General features: G+C 41.1%; 1 protein-coding gene and 1 long non-coding RNA gene across 3 annotated transcripts in view; one reads left to right on the top strand and one right to left on the bottom strand.

Moving 5' to 3' along the window:
* LOC145444639 (uncharacterized) overlaps nucleotides 1-17,468 on the bottom strand; it is a 233,148-nt gene that overhangs the window by 142,222 nt on the left and 73,458 nt on the right. The gene's annotated exons all lie outside the window — the stretch shown is intronic.
* LOC145444475 (exportin-1-like) lies at nucleotides 3,176-16,721 on the top strand. 2 transcript variants are annotated; one of them, XM_080322467.1, is made up of 25 exons: nucleotides 3,176-3,460; nucleotides 5,410-5,559; nucleotides 5,795-5,896; nucleotides 5,957-6,029; nucleotides 6,536-6,636; nucleotides 6,715-6,836; nucleotides 6,897-7,011; nucleotides 7,203-7,322; nucleotides 7,384-7,438; nucleotides 7,501-7,574; nucleotides 7,630-7,788; nucleotides 8,657-8,845; nucleotides 9,713-9,851; nucleotides 10,293-10,475; nucleotides 11,057-11,212; nucleotides 11,547-11,710; nucleotides 11,952-12,053; nucleotides 12,111-12,248; nucleotides 12,722-12,907; nucleotides 13,112-13,357; nucleotides 13,569-13,686; nucleotides 13,745-13,879; nucleotides 14,752-14,908; nucleotides 15,068-15,164; nucleotides 16,368-16,721. In XM_080322467.1, exons 2-25 carry the CDS (start codon nucleotides 5,422-5,424, stop codon nucleotides 16,512-16,514), a joined length of 3,216 nt encoding a protein of 1,071 aa, XP_080178593.1. In that variant the 5' UTR covers nucleotides 3,176-3,460; nucleotides 5,410-5,421; the 3' UTR covers nucleotides 16,515-16,721. The 2 variants fall into 2 exon arrangements, with proteins under 2 accessions (XP_080178593.1, XP_080178592.1); XM_080322466.1 differs by lacking the exon at nucleotides 3,176-3,460 and adding an exon at nucleotides 4,799-5,053.

The following is a 17,468-nucleotide window of genomic DNA, read 5'->3' as shown; positions in this document are numbered from 1 at the left end:
TCTTGAAATATACACGCAACATGCCCTGCCCACTGCCCAGGCCGTATCACAGGCGGGAGGCTTTTCTATGTATTTGGAAAGAAAATGAGCCCGCCTTTAAATGCTTATTTCCATGTCGCATCTGAAAAAGGATGCCGACCACTGATCTACATTGTACGTAGACGTACGTTGTAAATTGTTGAGTTTTGCCTTCGGTTTCAAAAAATGGGTTTTTATTACGGGTCGGCACAATTATTCGATTATTCGAGTAGGCTATATATAGTCTACTATTTCGAATTGGGTATCAATTATGATCATTCCAGTCGAGTAGGGGTATAGATGATATTTTTCGAGTACTGATATGTTTCTTCTCACTACGAGTTGTTTTATCAACAATAATTAATTAAAGCTTCGATGCTTTCTTGCCTACGTGAGAGCTTTGAAACCGCTCCGACAGCCATATACCACAGGGATGCGCATCGTGCGCAACTCGCTGAAAAAGCGACATTTGAGTGAAATAGTGATTGACCCACAAGCGCTGTGGAAGATGTGATCGAAAGTTACCAGATCCTCTGCATTGTTGTGTAACTGACATCATACAATTCATGGTCGCATATATATTAGGGTTGCCATACGTCCGGAATTTCCCGGACATGTCCGGATAATAATACTGCGTCCGGGAGGAATTTCTAAAATATGCCTAAATGTCCGGAATTTTGAAGTAAGCTCATAATTTTTTCCTAAATCAACATAAACAATATTATTTTCGGGCAGATTTATGCTACATGAAATTTTTCTTCGCGCTGCGCCGAAGTCCGACAGTCGACGAGCATGTCCACATTCAAGTCGAAATACAAGCAATTACTACTAAATAAATACAGTCCATCCTCAAGATTACCGGACCACGACTGAGCTATCGATCTCGCTTCCCATGACATGCCGCCCTATTTCTTGTCGCATTCTTTTTTCTATACTATCTTCTTTACTTTCATTCAGTGTGCATGCCTCCTCTTTACATCGCCTAGGCCAAGGTGGGTGTCGGATTCCATAGACTACTCCTTATTGTCGCTTCGACATCTTCCTGTCTTTTCATTGTATCGCATTTTTGTGGTGTATTGAACTGATAAAATTGCTAATAAACCAATGATGATGATGATTTAGTATCACATATATTGGTTTTAATATGGGGACTACCACCCTCGCAAAAGCTGCGATCAAAAATAAATAAATAAAAATAACATTAAGTTACAGAAATAAGTCTAATTGTAATTGTAATCACAAGATAACGGTATATTCATAAAGTCGGTTTAGGGCGTTTGGACATGACCTAACGATGTAGGCCTACATTGTACAATTACGCTCCTTGCATTTTCGAAGTCATCATCTTCCACCAGCTCTACCGCAAACTCTGATCAAGTGGGCGGAGAGAGGATCAAATTATATAGTAATATATGGAAGAACCAATATTATTGACATAATTCATTCAAATCATTTAACGACCAGATGCATATAGAAACCATGCAGATGCATATAGTAAGCACTCAGAAGCTGCATCGATTACCCTACTTTGGGCTCAAGATCAATGTTTATTTGGGCGGGAGGGGGCTGAAAAATGTGGCTTCGGCCCTGGTTTCAACTTACAACACGCAACCACATACTGCTGAACCGGATCGTGACCACCTCTAGTCGATAGACAAAGCTTTGCTTGTGAGACGTCGTATTCATCAATGTGCTCATACCTCATTTTGAAATCCGCTAGTGGGCGCTAAAGAGCGTCCGGAATTTGTGTTACAAAAATATGGTAAATATGGAACTTTTGTCCGTACCGTTATGAACGGTATATGATGTCATAATCAGAGCTTGCTCGATTCAGCTCAGCCCTAGTTCATGCGATAGCTGTTAGCGGTGTAATTTCAGTACTCAAAAAGAACATCTTTCACTACTCGACTCGAATGATGACATTTAACACTCGGTTCGGATCCGAGTACTCGAATGATATCGGCAAGCCCCTCGTGAGTATATGTCGTTGAAGCGATTGATGAGTTTGGTAAGTCAATGAGATTGCTGTATTAAAGAGACATAGATTTATATGTCCATCCTCAAGATTACCGGACCACGACTGACCTATCGATCTCGCTTCCAATGACATGCCGCCCTATTTCTTGTCGCTTTCTTTTTCTATACTGTATTCTTTACTTTCATTCAGTGTGCATGCCTCCTCTTTACTACGCCTAGGCCAAGGTGGGTGTCCGATTCCATTGACAAATCCAAGTCGCTTCGACATCTTCCTGTCTATTCATTGTATCGCATTTTTTGTGGTGTATTGAACTGATAAAATTGCTAATAAACCAATGATGATGATGATGATGTTACAGTGCCAATTCCTACGCATAGAACCTCAAAATACAGTTGGTGAAAAGGTCCAAGATCAGGCAAGGTACGAAAAGATGAGTAGGCATTTGCTTTGAAGGTTTCTGATTCTTTCATGTATATTGGTAGGACCCGAATTTTAATCTAGCGTGGCTGTATATAGGAGAATGAGAACTTTACCGCGATGTTCCTATTTACGTTCAATGGGAGAGAGAGATAAGAATATTTATTTGCTAACTGTGCATATCAACAGTATGCATTACAAAATGCAATTGAGTGAAATATGATACAAGCGAGGTAGCGGGAGGCTAAAGAGCCGCGGCATACCCACCTAGACCTAGGTCAACAGCATGTTCAGAAAAGTCGCCACGCTCACAACTTCAGATGAACCGACACGATACGAATGTAGAGATAGTTTTACACAGCGCATTAATTATTTCATCAGACCGAACACACCCGTTCTCGGTCAGCGATCGCTTGTGTCGCTTTGCGGCTGGGAGGCGAGAGTAGATATTGCACAGCGTAGCCGTTACGCGAAGAGTAACAAAAACGACCCAATCCAAAATGACACGTCCATAAAAGGAATTGAACTCAAAACAACGGTCCGTTAATCTCGAGCGCCGACCAACATTCGGTAGAATATATGCCTGCACGCACAATCGCACATTGAGCCTTTTGTCTCCAGCGCCAACTGCGGTTTTTAACCGCCTCGCGATGAAAGTCGCTGCGCCGAAATGCGAAACTTTTCGTTGAAATCTCGAATCAGTCTCAGACGTTTCAGCAGCGATCATGAGAGCGTCAAAAAACACGCTTCCAGTCAGAAAGCGATTTGAAACCGGATCGAACCGGTCTGCAAAGCAGCGGCTATTCGATGGCGGCGTGGCTCGCGACGATTCATTTCGTTTTGAGCCGCTTTGAAAGCAACTGCTGTGGAGATATAAGCGCGACAATCGAGATTTGGTCAGAGTCGTTCCGTAAAGAGAAGGAAAACGCAGAAAGGAATTACGAGCTCGACGCCTTGAAGGCGCGAAGATCTGAACGAAGAGAGTTGACAGAAAAAGCGATTTGGAGAGCCTCTGAAGACGAGGCGCTTGCGACCAATCTATTCTGAGTGAGTATCTGAAATAATCGAGTTTGTCGATAGCCTCGCCTTTAGCCGATAGTCTGAAATGCTCCGATTTCGTGAAGCCATTCCACGCTGATGTTTTGAATCGCGCGCTCGTCAACATCGAGAGACGCGGAGTGGAAAAATACTCGACAGTTTTCGGGAAACCCCCGCGTTCTTGTTTACTACGTGGTTCTGCGCTCGCGTTTCGTTGGAGCTTCAACGTCGCTCATTTCTGGCTCTAGAGTCCCGTGTCTTTTTGTTGCAGCGACGAAAATCAGCAATTTTCCTTCGAGCGTTTCGCGAATGTTTTGCTTGCGATCGCGCGAGCGTGTCTTCTCTCAGCGTGACGTCATGGAATATTTCCGCGTGTTGTTATGGGCAGTGGAAAATTCCGCGCGCGTGAATGAGCGTCGCGCGTTCTTGGTTTGTTTTAACGCACGCGCGTCTCGCAGCCCGGATCAGCAGAACGCGGCGGGTTTCGCCCAGTTTTGGACGGTTCGTTCTTGGGTTGTGGAGATCCAACAGCTTCAGTTCCATCAACAACATTTTTTTGTTCACGTCGTTTCTTCATCTGCGAACGCTTTTGCCACCTCCCGTCATCAATCGATCCTGGTTCTGCTACACAGATTTGAACCTAGAGCTCTTTTGGCCTCTTAAGTACAAGGTTTTCCATCGGAGCAATGCTCTAGACATGCCTGTTTCTGTCTATTGAATTCACGATAACCCCTCAAATAACGTACGGTACGAATTGTTTTTGTGGATGGTTTGCAAATCATTATCATGTCCAATGATCGACATCATGGATTTTAGACAGGTACACAGCCTCAGTCCGTGGTAGCAGTATGATTACCATGGACTGCCAATATCATTACTGCCAAATATGATTACCCCGTCAATGAGACTGCGTCCTTAATTAGTCCAGCTGTCTTGGAATGTGCTTCCGCTTCTAATGAGTCGATATTCATGAACACACTTGCATTATATCAGCATTTTCGTGATTAGTTGTCTGTCCTCTTCATGTAATATCATATGATAATAATATATATCTATGATTACCTTCAAAATGTCTGGAAGTAACAGTTTTTCAAATCACAGTTCATATCAGAAACAGCAGTTCCTATTCTTCATACTTTTTGCTGCAAAATTTCAGTCAAGTCCATTTTTAATATAAGTTTCTATTCCAAGATGACAGATCTGTCATCTCGCTGGTTCATATTTGCCAACACGATGGCTCTCTTCTATGGTTGTTGTGAAACTTGTTTTGGAAGAAGGCATTTCTCTCATTTGTTCTGTGGTCTGTGTATAGTAAAGAAAACTCTTCAGTTATTTTCCGCTGCATCATTGAGTCTGTTGGCTTTGTTGCATTGTATTCCAATCGTTGATGGTGGAAGACTGCAGCATTTCACTGGATATGTTAAGCTCTTGGTGTGGCCATCAGATAGAGTTTGGGATTGATGTTGCTCTTCGTTGGTCCTATTTATGGAGGCGTTATTTCTGGAAATATAAGTTACGATGTTGGAAGGAATCAAGATTGAATTGAACTTGAACATGACAGAAAGAGATGCCATGTTGACAGCGGTTTTACTCTTGATCAAGGTTGATATATAAAGTTCTTCTGAATTCTACCATATTCTGCTATTTTAATAGCCTTATATTATTTAAATATAAGTTCTGTATATTCTAATTGAGGTTGTTTAGTCTTATTGACTGCTGTTATCTGCATGACTTGGTGATGAGTTTCTTTTTGCAATTTTTACCCCACCTTGTATGTGATGATTTTACCAAAAACATTGGATTGTCTTACTGTGAAATCGAAGAGGTTTTCTCTTCAATGATCTCCTATTCTGAAGACATATTCTATGCGCATCACTAATCTGATACAAGGCCTTACGTCATGTTCTCAGTGAAATTATATGATGACCGTGACTTGAAACTACGCTGTTGTTTACCAGGGAAAGTTACAGATGACACCTCCCGCCAGTAACTCGAACATGGCGGTAACTCAGCAAGTCGGACAGCAATTGCTCGATTTTTCACAAAAACTCGACATCCAGCTATTGGACAATGTGGTTGGAGTCATGTACGACGGGTCTGGACAGCCGGTAAGTGTCCAAATTTATCTCAATGACTGGACCGCCTCGTGCGTGATGATTTCATAACTTGAGTTGGCTTACTTGCGGTCGTAGTCGGAGGTTTTCTCTATTATGACTGCTAACCTCTGAGGACATTCTAAGTATGCGCATCACTAATCTGATACAAGGCTTGTCAATTACGACACCATTAAACTAAAGATTGTTCGGAGTGCTAAGATAACTGTCATATGTTTAATATCTGCAGCAAAGGATTGCGGAAGAAATATTAACCGCACTGAAGGAACACCCAGACGCGTGGACGCGCGTCGACACTATCCTCGAATTTTCTCAGAACCAACAGACGAAGGTGAGTTATTGGTTTTGTGAACCGTCTCAAGGTTGCCAATTTAACTGTGAATTCCTTCAGTACTACGCGCTGCAAATCCTTGAGAATGTGATCAAGACGCGCTGGAAAGTGCTTCCTAGGAATCAGTGTGAAGGTATAGTTTTGTAGAGAGACTTGCACATTGTACAGACTGCTGGGTTTTTCTAAATGCGCAATTGGAACTACAACTACTCGAAACAGTTCAAACTAAAGGTCTGCAACTAACTAACTAATAACGGAACACAAATTACTGAATTGCAAATGAGCAAAGAAATATCAGAGATACAATCAGTCAGGGTTGTTTCCAAAACCCAAGACTGGCTACTCTGTTTGTAGTAGCAATAGCTGCAAGATATCACAAAACAGAACACACCTAATGACGACATGTGTGTACTTTCTAGTTATTGTACGACTAAAATATTTTGAAATGCGCTACTAGAACTAGTCGCCTTTTAAAATCCTCTACTAGAACTGAACTACCAACTTTGTAAAATCTGCAACTGGAATTCCTCGACAATTAACTAATGATTGTCAACTAGCTAGGTTGGCATGATGTACATTGTACAAGTCTGTTCGTAGCTGATCCGACTGTCACGTGCATGATTGGATCCCACATTTCAGGAATAAAGAAATATATCGTCGCCTTGATCATCAAGACTTCCTCAGATTCCAATCTTGTGGAAAAAGAAAAGACATATCTCGGAAAATTGAACGTGATTCTGGTGAGTTTTGTGCTATTGAGTAATGTGGAAAGCGCCCTATTGGTCGTCTTCACGCACCCCTGCAATTGATTATTCCAGGTTCAAATACTGAAACAAGACTGGCCCAAAAACTGGCCGACATTTATCAGCGACATAGTAGGCGCGAGCAGAACCAACGAGAGCTTGTGTCAAAACAACATGGTCATATTGAAGCTGCTGAGGTGAGAATTTCATTATAAAATTTGGAGTTGCTTTTTTCTCAACCGTAATTTTTGTTTTAGTGAGGAAGTGTTTGACTTCTCGCAAGGTCAAATGACTCAAGCCAAGGCCAAACATCTCAAGGATAGCATGTGCAACGAATTTGCCCAAGTTTTCCAGCTTTGCCAATTTGTTATGGTGAGATCTCGATAATAAGGATCGAATTGTATTGTTGAATAATGTATGCGTATTGCGTAATTCGTATTGGAATTGAACCGAATATTGACACTTGTCGAGGGTAAGAGTATATCATTCACTTGTATATTGAAGCTCTCTATCTCCACAAGCCTCTTCAATTGTATTATTGTTAACATAACTGCACATTTCAGAGCAATTCCCAGAACGCGCCACTGGTAAATGCTACGTTGAACACTCTGCTTCTCTTTTTGAATTGGATTCCTTTAGGATACATCTTTGAGACCGATCTCATCACAACGCTTGTGTATAAGGTTTGCCGTCTTGCTGCCAAATTACTGACCATTATTTTCACCCCATTTTGTTTCTTTGCAGTTTTTGGGGCTGCCCATGTTCAGGAATGTTACTCTCAAATGTTTGACCGAAATTGGTAAGTGTGTTGCGATGTCACTGACGTACAGAGTAACCATTCTCAATTTTGAACAACAACAGCTGGCGTACAAGTCCAAAAATACGAAGAAGAATTCACAAAACTCTATTCTCTGACAATGACACAACTGAAACAGGTATGGTATCTTCCTACCATGTGCATTCAGTATTTATGACCGTTTCATTTTTCAGATGTTGCCTGCCACCATAAACATGAAGTCTGCATATGCGACTGGTAGTAACGACGATCAGAACTTCATCCAGAATCTTGCTTTGTTCCTCTGCATATTTTTCAAAGAGCACGTCGCTCTCATAGAGAAGAGATCAGATCTTCATCAACTCCTATCCACAGTAAGGATGACTCTCGCATTATAGATAACTCATTTGCGGATAGATGAGAACACGTTTGGCAGCCAGAGAGGGCCAGCAGTTTCTGGTAGCTTCGTAAACAAATGTTAAATAATGAAATCGTCAAGTGGTCTTAACAGAAGCTACTGTCGTTCTGATTCCGAAAATGTAAATTATAATCTGATGAGGGCAATGTAACTACCCGGAATCGCCATCAAAAATTGATTGGCATTGTTTCAAACACTGACCATATAAATATGACGGATGGAAAACTGTATTCATATTGAAATATACCGGAATATTTTCTGTATATAGAATTGAATAGAATATCAGTAAAGAATTGAAAAAAAAAGCATAAATCAACAATCTGTATCACCAATTATACCACGATCTTATGAATTCTCTGGTATTTCAATAACAATGTACTATCCAATCGTATACTGGGAAGTTCTGTACATCTAAGACTTTCTTCTACTGACTGACTGCTTGGTGATGAATTGTTAGTTGATTACTCATTGCAATTTATACCCAACCTTGTACATGATGATTTTACCAAAAACATTGGATTGTCCTACTGTGAAATCGAAGAGGTTTTCTCTTCAATGGTTTCCTATTCTGAAGACATATTCTATGCGCATCACTAATCTGATACAAGGTGTATGTCATGTTCGTATTGATATAATATGATGGCTGTAAAGTTCTGTACCTTCAAGGGTCTCTAAGTGACCTAGTATGGCGCTCCAATGGAATGCCAATTTCTGCCATGATCTGGGTGCCAGCACCGTGCAATTATGCATTTTGCATCTAACTTAGGTTGGTTATCTCTGTTCACACAACGTGGTTTCAGTTCTTATTTACTCCATGTGTGCAGGGTCTCGAATACCTTGTCTTGATATCGGAAGTGGAAGAAACCGAAATCTTCAAAATATGTCTGGAGTACTGGAACCAACTGTCAGCCGATCTTTATCGCGAAAGCCCTTTCACCGCAACTTCCTCCGTGCCTTTAATCGAGTCGAATTCTCCGCTACGTAGGCAAATCTACCAACCCCTTCTTTCTAAGGTACGTTTGTAGGAATATTGTTTTGTGAGTAGGGTTGGGCACAATGATTAGAGTCCTCGAATCTGAATCGAGTATTAATTCTACTTAATGAAGAGTCGAGTAATGAGAGATGAATTTTTTGAGCACTAAAGAGTTAATTTATCCTTTCTATCCTATTTTCCACTGGGGAAGACTATAAACCTCTATTGGTCGTATCGCAGCATACGAAACATGTATTAGAAGTGACATATATATCTGTGAAGTCGCGATCAACCCACAGCATTGTCAGAAAGTGCAACAAAATAGGTATGATAAAAAAACTGCTAAATAGTCTTTAATGTGATGTAGAACTGTCATTGCATATTTTGTGGCCGCATAAAAGGTGGATATTTGAATTTTCCACATCATTCCTGCTGGTGTGACATTATAATGAGTCATACTCAGAGGCTCGACCAGAAGCCTTAATACTCGATTCAGAATCGAATCGCTTGTGTACTCGATCTTGCCCGGCCCTATTCGCGAGTTCTACCTCGTTCACGTGCCCGCCCCCCTAACTCGGTAGAATTCTTTGTGCTTGTAAAGTGTTTTTTAAGGTCGGAAAGCCACCACCTCGACTCGGACCTAACCCCCGAATTCGACTACGGTCTGGTCGCCGTTCTCGAGTGTAAGCCCGTCTATGCTAATCAAAATGTTGACGCACAAGATTCTCTTACGTTGTCGAGTTATGGCCCATCCATTCACCTCGATTTGGCGCTTGTTTGAAAACTCTGTCCTCGGTCAAAATATTGACAGCAAGAGGATTTTTGTGCAGTCAAACGTAATTTTTCTTGCCTGATTCTTAACTCGCGTTGGGAAATGATTCCGCGTCTCAACGTAGTTGTCGTTTAGGTTCGTCTGGTGATGATCAGTCGCATGGCAAAACCAGAAGAAGTGCTCGTGGTTGAGAATGAGCAAGGCGAAGTGGTTCGCGAGTTCATGAAGGACACAGACTCCATCAATCTTTATAAGAATATGAGAGAGACGCTGGGTAAGTTGATGTTTCCTCTCTCCTTTTCAGTATCCTAATCAGGCTTGATAATACCAGATGTCTAATTACCTTGATGAGAGCAAATTCTAATCTAACTTCTGGTGTTCCAAAAAGTGTCGCAAGGGAACTGTATCGTGCAAAGCGAAGCTTCCTGTGCGAACATTTGTCGTTTTTATGACTATGAGGGTCAAGAGTAATTTGATATGAACAGAAATTGAGTTTTCTTATTCAAAATTTACTTCAATATTCAACTTTTCGCACATTCAGTCATTAATTATAATTCCAATCAAATTTGGAACTTGTTTGATACAAAGTGAACTCAATATTGGTTGCATTTCGTTATGATTTAGAAATTTTTCGTAGGTGTAGCTATCATTTTTCTCCTATTCCAATTTGGAAAAGTGAAATTTCCTAGTTCAACTCAGATCTTTTTCCATTCAGTGTACCTGACTCATCTTGATTATATGGACACGGAACGCATTATGACGGAGAAATTGCACAACCAAGTGAACGGCAGCGAGTGGTCGTGGAAAAACTTGAACACTCTGTGCTGGGCCATCGGTAGCATCAGTGGCGCCATGCATGAGGAAGATGAGAAGAGGTTTCTTGTGACCGTGATCAGAGGTGAACGTTCATCTACATAATTGTTATATAACGCATGTACTGAAAGACTTCTCACTTGAACCACTGCAAGTTCTGTTGCCGTTCGCTTGTTCCCTCAAATTTCAGAAGCCAGCAACTAAAAAAATGTCTTTATTTAGTGGCCCAGTCTTGATTTTTCGAAATAGCTGCGCAGTGACTGAAAATGGTCACTGGTTGGAATTGAACCAAAGTTGTTGTGTAGGCTTAAATTAGGTAACCTAACAATCTTATCAAGTAGCCAGTACGATTTGAGAAAAAAAGTCATTTTTGAAGAGCCCCACTGTACAGTACACAGTGACATCTGCCATTCTCATTACGATAATGAAATTTCAATTGATATAAAGTGAACTTGGTTTTTGTTGTTTCTCTCTAATTTGAAATTCAAGTTCCATTATTTTGAAAATTCGGTCATTTTTATTTAGTTTAGAAAATCAGAGAATTTGATACTCGTGTAACTCTGGTCACGTTCCTAAAGGGTATTTCAGCATTGTTATTTCACGCGCGTCCAAGTTTGCAGACTCCTAGTTCGAGAGTCCCTACCATAACAAGCGAGTTTACTTCAGACCTCTTGGGACTTTGCGAGCAAAAGAGGGGCAAAGACAACAAAGCCATCATCGCTTCCAACATCATGTACGTCGTCGGGCAATATCCGCGGTTCCTACGCGCTCACTGGCGTTTCCTCAAGACCGTCGTGAACAAGCTGTTCGAATTCATGCACGGTATGTAGTGAGACTCCCTATTCATGATCTGCAACTAGAGCTACTCGATTTTTAAAACTCCAACGAGAACTAGAATTACTCGCTTTCCGAATCTGCAACTAGAACTAGAAATGCTGAATTTTCAAAATCTGCTACTAGAGCTAGAAGTATTCGCTTTTTGAAACTCCGAGAACTACTCACTTAAAAATGTGCAACTGGAATTACTCGCTTTTGAAACTCTCGACTAGAACTAGATCTAACATACTAGATTAGTAGTTTGTGCAAGTCTGCATGTAGTTGTTGCTTTCTAAGAGTTCTTTCACATTCTAAGTAACAAATTTGTGTTGGTTTTTAGAGACACATGATGGAGTGCAAGACATGGCTTGCGACACATTCATCAAAATCGCCCAGAAGTGTCGCAGGCACTTTGTCCAAATCCAGGCCGGAGAAGTGATGCCTTTCATTGAGGAGATACTGAACAACATCAGCACTATTATATGCGATCTGCAACCGCAACAGGTGCGTCCAATGCAAAATATGTTACTACTTGCATTGGTTCCGCCTACAACATGTATTAATTGCTTGAGTGGTTTTATACTCCTTACCTGGAAATCACTATTACTTGACCAAGTGAGCACTTCTGCCTGACAGGTATAAGAAATAGCGGCGGATACGACGACGTGTCATTTCCAGTGTGATATCGACTCGATATCATCGAAATTATGCCGTGCACTTGTGACGGGTGTAATTTAATGTTCAGGTGCACACGTTCTACGAAGCTGTCGGCTACATGATCAGCGCCCAGACAGACGCAAACGTTCAGGAACATCTCATAGAGAAATACATGCTCCTGCCCAACCAGGTGAGTCACATTTTGCCCCTCGTCTTATTTCAGTGCCGCATTGTGAATGTCGCGCAGGTTTGGGACAACATCATCCAGCAGGCAACCCGAAACGTAGACATTTTGAAGGACCCGGCCACTGTCAAGCAGCTCGGGAGTATTTTGAAGACAAACGTCCGCGCGTGTAAAAGCGTCGGCCATTATTTTGTGCTTCAGGTAATTTGCCTTTGGCCAAATTAGTAGATTCCATTTTTTTCAATACAGTTTCAGTTCAACTTCCTAAGTAGTTTAGTCCATGCTCTGCCACAAAGTTCGAATTCAATTTGATAATCAGTCGGTTCCATACTTTTCATTTACAATACAGTTCAAGATTAACTGAATTACCTAATTCCATGCTTGTCGCTACAGTCAAGTTTATCCCGCGCAGTTCAAATTTAATTTAATTAATGATTAGTTTACTCCATACTTCGCAATAGAGTTCAAGTTTAACTTGATAATTAGTTCATTCTATTCTTTATTATGTAGCGTGACTCTTCGATTCCATGTTTTACAATTTGAGTTGAACTCAATAGTCATTATAGTCCATTCCATGCAACAGTTTAAATTCAGCTTTCGAACTCAATTCAATGCTTCACGATGCAGTTTAAGTTAAACTTCATAAGCGGTTCATTCCATGCTTTACTACACAGTTGGGAAGAATCTACCTGGACATGCTGAACGTTTACAAGTGTCTGAGCGAGAACATTTCCGCGGCCATCGTGCAGCAAGGAGAGAGCGTGATGAAACAATCGCTCATCAAGACCATGAGGACGGTCAAGAAAGAGACGTTGAAATTGATTTCGGGATGGGTGGCGCGCTCCAATGACCCGGACATGGTTGGTATTTCATCCTGGCTTGCAACAACTTTGCTCTAGTCACCTGATCATCAACTAACTGCTGGTTATTCTTGTGGTTCTAGTTGAACGGATTTGAAAATAGTAGTTCTAATTTTGCATTTTGAAAATCCGGTACTTTCTATCAAGTCTGATTCATCCTCATTTTTCCAAGCCTCTGTCATAATCTAGACCTTATTTTCACAGGTCAGCGAGAACTTTGTCCCTCCCCTGTTGGAAGCCGTCCTGATGGACTATCGGTCGAACGTACCCGCCGCCCGGGAGCCTGAGGTGTTGAGCACGATCGCCGCCATCGTTCACAAACTCGAGGGCAATTTGACGCGCGAGATCCCGCAGATTTTCGACGCCGTCTTCGAATGCACTTTGGAAATGATCAATAAAGATTTTGAAGAATTTCCAGAATACCGGACTAATTTTTTCCTACTTTTACAAGTAAGCGATCATTTCCTCTCTCCTTGTCTGAGGTGGTCGATAGCAAAGTAATTGTACTTGTTATGAGTACTCGATTATGTAATGTATACTGAACTACTTATTCAAGGGGGTATGTTTGGTCTACTAATTTTGTGACTTTGAAATTGCCACTTCTACTGGTGTAGCAGCGCCGACCTCGTCTATTTTTTAACCCTGCTTTCTGTACCCACAGGCTGTCAACAATCACTGTTTCCCTGCCCTGCTGGCGATTCCGCCAGCGCAGTTTAAGCTGGTTTTAGATTCTATTATCTGGGCTTTCAAACACACCATGAGGAATGTTGCCGACACCGGTAAGTGAGAAACCTACGCCCAATAATGAGTCGCGACGTCACGCTGTCTTCTTTGCAGGTTTGAACATCCTCCACCAACTTCTGCAAAACATTACGCAGGAAACAAAGGCTTCCCAAAGTTTTTTTCAGACCTATTTTACGGATATATTACAGCACGTTTTTAGCGTGGTCACGGACACATCGCACACAGCCGGTGAGAATTGGTTCTTTTGATACTTGATTAACACTATTGTCCGCTGTGGCAGCCTATATTTGATTGGTCGTATCCCTGCATACGAACGTGTAGTACAAAGCTGCTCGCGTTAATAGGAAATTCCATAGATCTGTGAAGTCGACTTGCATGACAATGCAGGGTTGTAGTCAAGTCACAAAGCTCCGAGTAACAAGTCATTCTCACTTTTATGGTTTTGACTCGAGTCATTTTCAATTCACCATTATGACTCGATTCCGAGTCCAAATCATTTGGCTGACTGCTGAGTTTCCAGTTAGTCATGTTGAACCCACTCTTACAACTCAGCTTCGTGATATCGAATGGTCCGCATTTATAATAAACTAATTTTCGTCACTTTTAGCAGTTAATGGTCGGATTTTCAAGTACCAGTACCAATCGACATAATCCCAATAGGGTGGTTACTTTACTGTTCTTCAAAATTACAATGTTGTCGGTTTTGGCCGTTTTAAGTCTCGGGTCATGACTTGGGTTTGAGTCATGCGCTATGACTCGAGTCCAAGTCGAGTCAATACACAGTTTGAGTCGAGTCATTTCAATATTTCGAGAAAATGACTCGAGTCAAGTCATCAAAAAATCGTGACTCGAGTCATTACAACCCTGGTGCAATGTCATAAACATGATCGAAAATAAATCAAATTGTCTTGAATGTGATGTAGCGCTGGCATTCTATTCTTTATGGTCGCATGAAAGGTGCATATATCTTTTCATATCATTTTCACTGTTCAATGTCGAATGGAAGTGATACTCGATTACCGATTCAGAATCGCATCACTTTGCACTCGATTTTGCCCAGACCTAATTGCAAGCACTAAACAGGGTGAATTTATTGACAGGACTGACAATGCATGCGACGATACTCGCGTACATGTTCAGCCTGGTCGAACAGGGCAAAATGAAAGAGCCACTTCATCCTGACGCCACAGACAATGTCGTTTTCGTTCAAGAATACGTCGCCAATCTTCTAAAGACGGCCTTCCCGCATTTACAAGAGTAAGTCCTTATTTCTCTGATGGCCGTCATTTCATAAAAACTATTCGTAGACCTTCTGGGAGGTACAGCAATATATAATGTAATACTATATTGATATTGAAATAAACACGAATATTTTTGGCCGACAGTGCTCTCGTTAAAAGCTTATCTTTGTTCCAGCGCTCAGATCAAACTCTTCGTGCAAGGATTGTTCAGTCTGAACCACGACATCCCGCAGTTCAAAGATCATCTCCGAGATTTCCTGGTTCAAATCAAGGTGCGTCACTCGGGCTGAAATTCCAACATAGATGGTTTCAGTCACAAAGTACTTTTCTGAAGTATCGAGTATACCGTCAGTATATACGCAAAGTGACCAAACTACTTTCTCTTCTACTAGATATGTTTTTATGCATAAACTACTTGAAGAGATTCATGGAGAATTCAATATGCAATCGGCCAATACATTCATGTTGAAAGAAACCCAGATATTTTCGGGTGACAATTTCGATTAGTTGGATGTAGAAAATAGTGATAAGTAGGGCAGTTTTTTTTTACCTAAAAAAGAAAAAAATCCAAAGTTTGACTTTTTTGATCAAAACAAACTGAATTTTGCCCAAATTTTGACATCATATGCAAATTAGATTTTTTCCCACATCATGTTAAAATTGCACCACTTATCTTCATTTCTGGTTGGAACTGGCTGTGGTAGAAATAATTTTAAAAAAATTGCAGTACTACGAGAGATGCTTTCCTACATTGTTGGGTAGAAAGTGCCTGTCCTTACTAAAAAGCTTGCCAAGGACGTTGAACAGCAGCAGTGTTTGGCTGACAACACTCAAGTTGCGCTCACGCTGCTGGTGACATACCGTGTCTCTTCATTCTCACAATGTTGTCTACATCACAATTTTTCATCATTCGCTTCTTAATACAAGAATGATGCAATGGCGAAGAAGTTTTGCTTCAGTTAGGATATTGCGGTACGTCGACCATAACACCATGTCTAAAGTAGGCTACATGCTGTAAAATATCAAATGAAAAGTGCAAAATCTACGATACAATCGAAATACGAGCGTTAAAAATATTTTGTCACTTTATGAACAATTTTGACCTAACGCTACAATTTTGACATGTCAAAAAAAATCCGCCTTAGTGATAAGTGTTCGTTAGTTACGATTGATGTCATAGGTACAGCATGAAATAGCTTCGTAACATGTAGTTGAATGGCAACGCTGACCGATTTTTGACTCTCTAATTGTAATGTAAGGTCTGGTTTTGCTGAAAATGCTGCAGGTGAACTGCGTCATGCGAAACAAGTCTGGCGCGCACAGACATTTTCCATTCTTATGCTTGTGAGAATGATTTTTGTTCTATTTCTTACTAAGTCAAATTACAAGCTTATTGGACATTCTAATTCGAATGTAGTTTAGAAAAGCTGCAAATTTTGTAGCTGTCTAACTCCGTTTGCATGGCTCTGTTGCAGGAATTCTCCGGGCAAGACACGTCCGATCTCTTTCTGGAGGAGCGCGAACAATCGTTGAAAAACGCTCAGGAAGACAAGCGAAAAATCCAGCTTTCCGTGCCGGGAATTATCAACCCTCATGATATGCCGGAAGAAATGCAAGACTGAGATCTGCGACGTTTGATCCGTTCGTTGAAACTTGCGAGATTGGAGAGCGCACGCTATGTTTGGGACCGGTATCGCTACCGACGGCCTTTCTGGTTCGTCACATTGTGGTCGCTCTCTGTGATTTTCGAGCGCTCAAGTTTTTTTCTTTCTCTACGTTATATTGTCTATTGTTTATTATGATGCAATAAATGCTGAAAACACCAAGAATCTAATGAAAGAGTAAGATAATGAAAAGTATCGGAGAAAAAAATTATCCGAAGCCGAGGTATGTCCAGTCAAAGGGCGGAAAAAAGCGACCTTCGATCGGCTCTGGAGGCCACACCGTTTGTCCGATCCGGATAATTTCTTCACGGGGCGTCTAGCAGAGATGAGCGGATTTGAAATTTCTATGTCCTAATCCATAACTTTTTCATATTCATGTCCAATCCTAATCCGATTCCAACTGGAAATTCAGAAAAAATACTAATTAATGCAATGGAGGGATTCGAAAATTTTCTTTCACAACCAACGATTCACTTGATTCAAGATAACTTGGTAACCATAAGCACATTAATAACTGATCTGAATAAAGTTTGATCGCCACACGACATTTCAATCTCCCAGAAAATAGATCAATCCTAATCCGTAATCGAAAGCTATCGTTGCCCTGATGCCGGAAATACAATTTAAATCCTGGTTTGAAAATCGGCAATTTTCCGAATAATCGCTCGATGTAATTTCCATTATCATGGTCGATTGGTCATTGTGTTCCGATTGTTAGGAGTGGTTCCATTGTCATGTTAACATATTCCAAATCAGCGCGACACTAGCTTTCGATTGAGACCAGTCTGATTAAATTTTAGCTCCCGGGACGCCAGCTATATAGGACTACCAATTACGCTGCTTGGCTGTGTAGTGTACACTGTGCACTAGGGCTCTTCAAAAATGACTTTTTTTCTCAAATCGCACTGGCTA

Source organism: Botryllus schlosseri, chromosome 8, assembly GCF_051294905.1.
Source record: "Botryllus schlosseri isolate E-star chromosome 8, Bs_hap1, whole genome shotgun sequence".
In the NCBI taxonomy this organism is placed as follows: Eukaryota; Metazoa; Chordata; class Ascidiacea; order Stolidobranchia; family Styelidae; genus Botryllus; species Botryllus schlosseri.
Note: the sequence above shows the minus strand (reverse complement) of the source record. Positions and strands in the feature narration are given on the sequence as shown.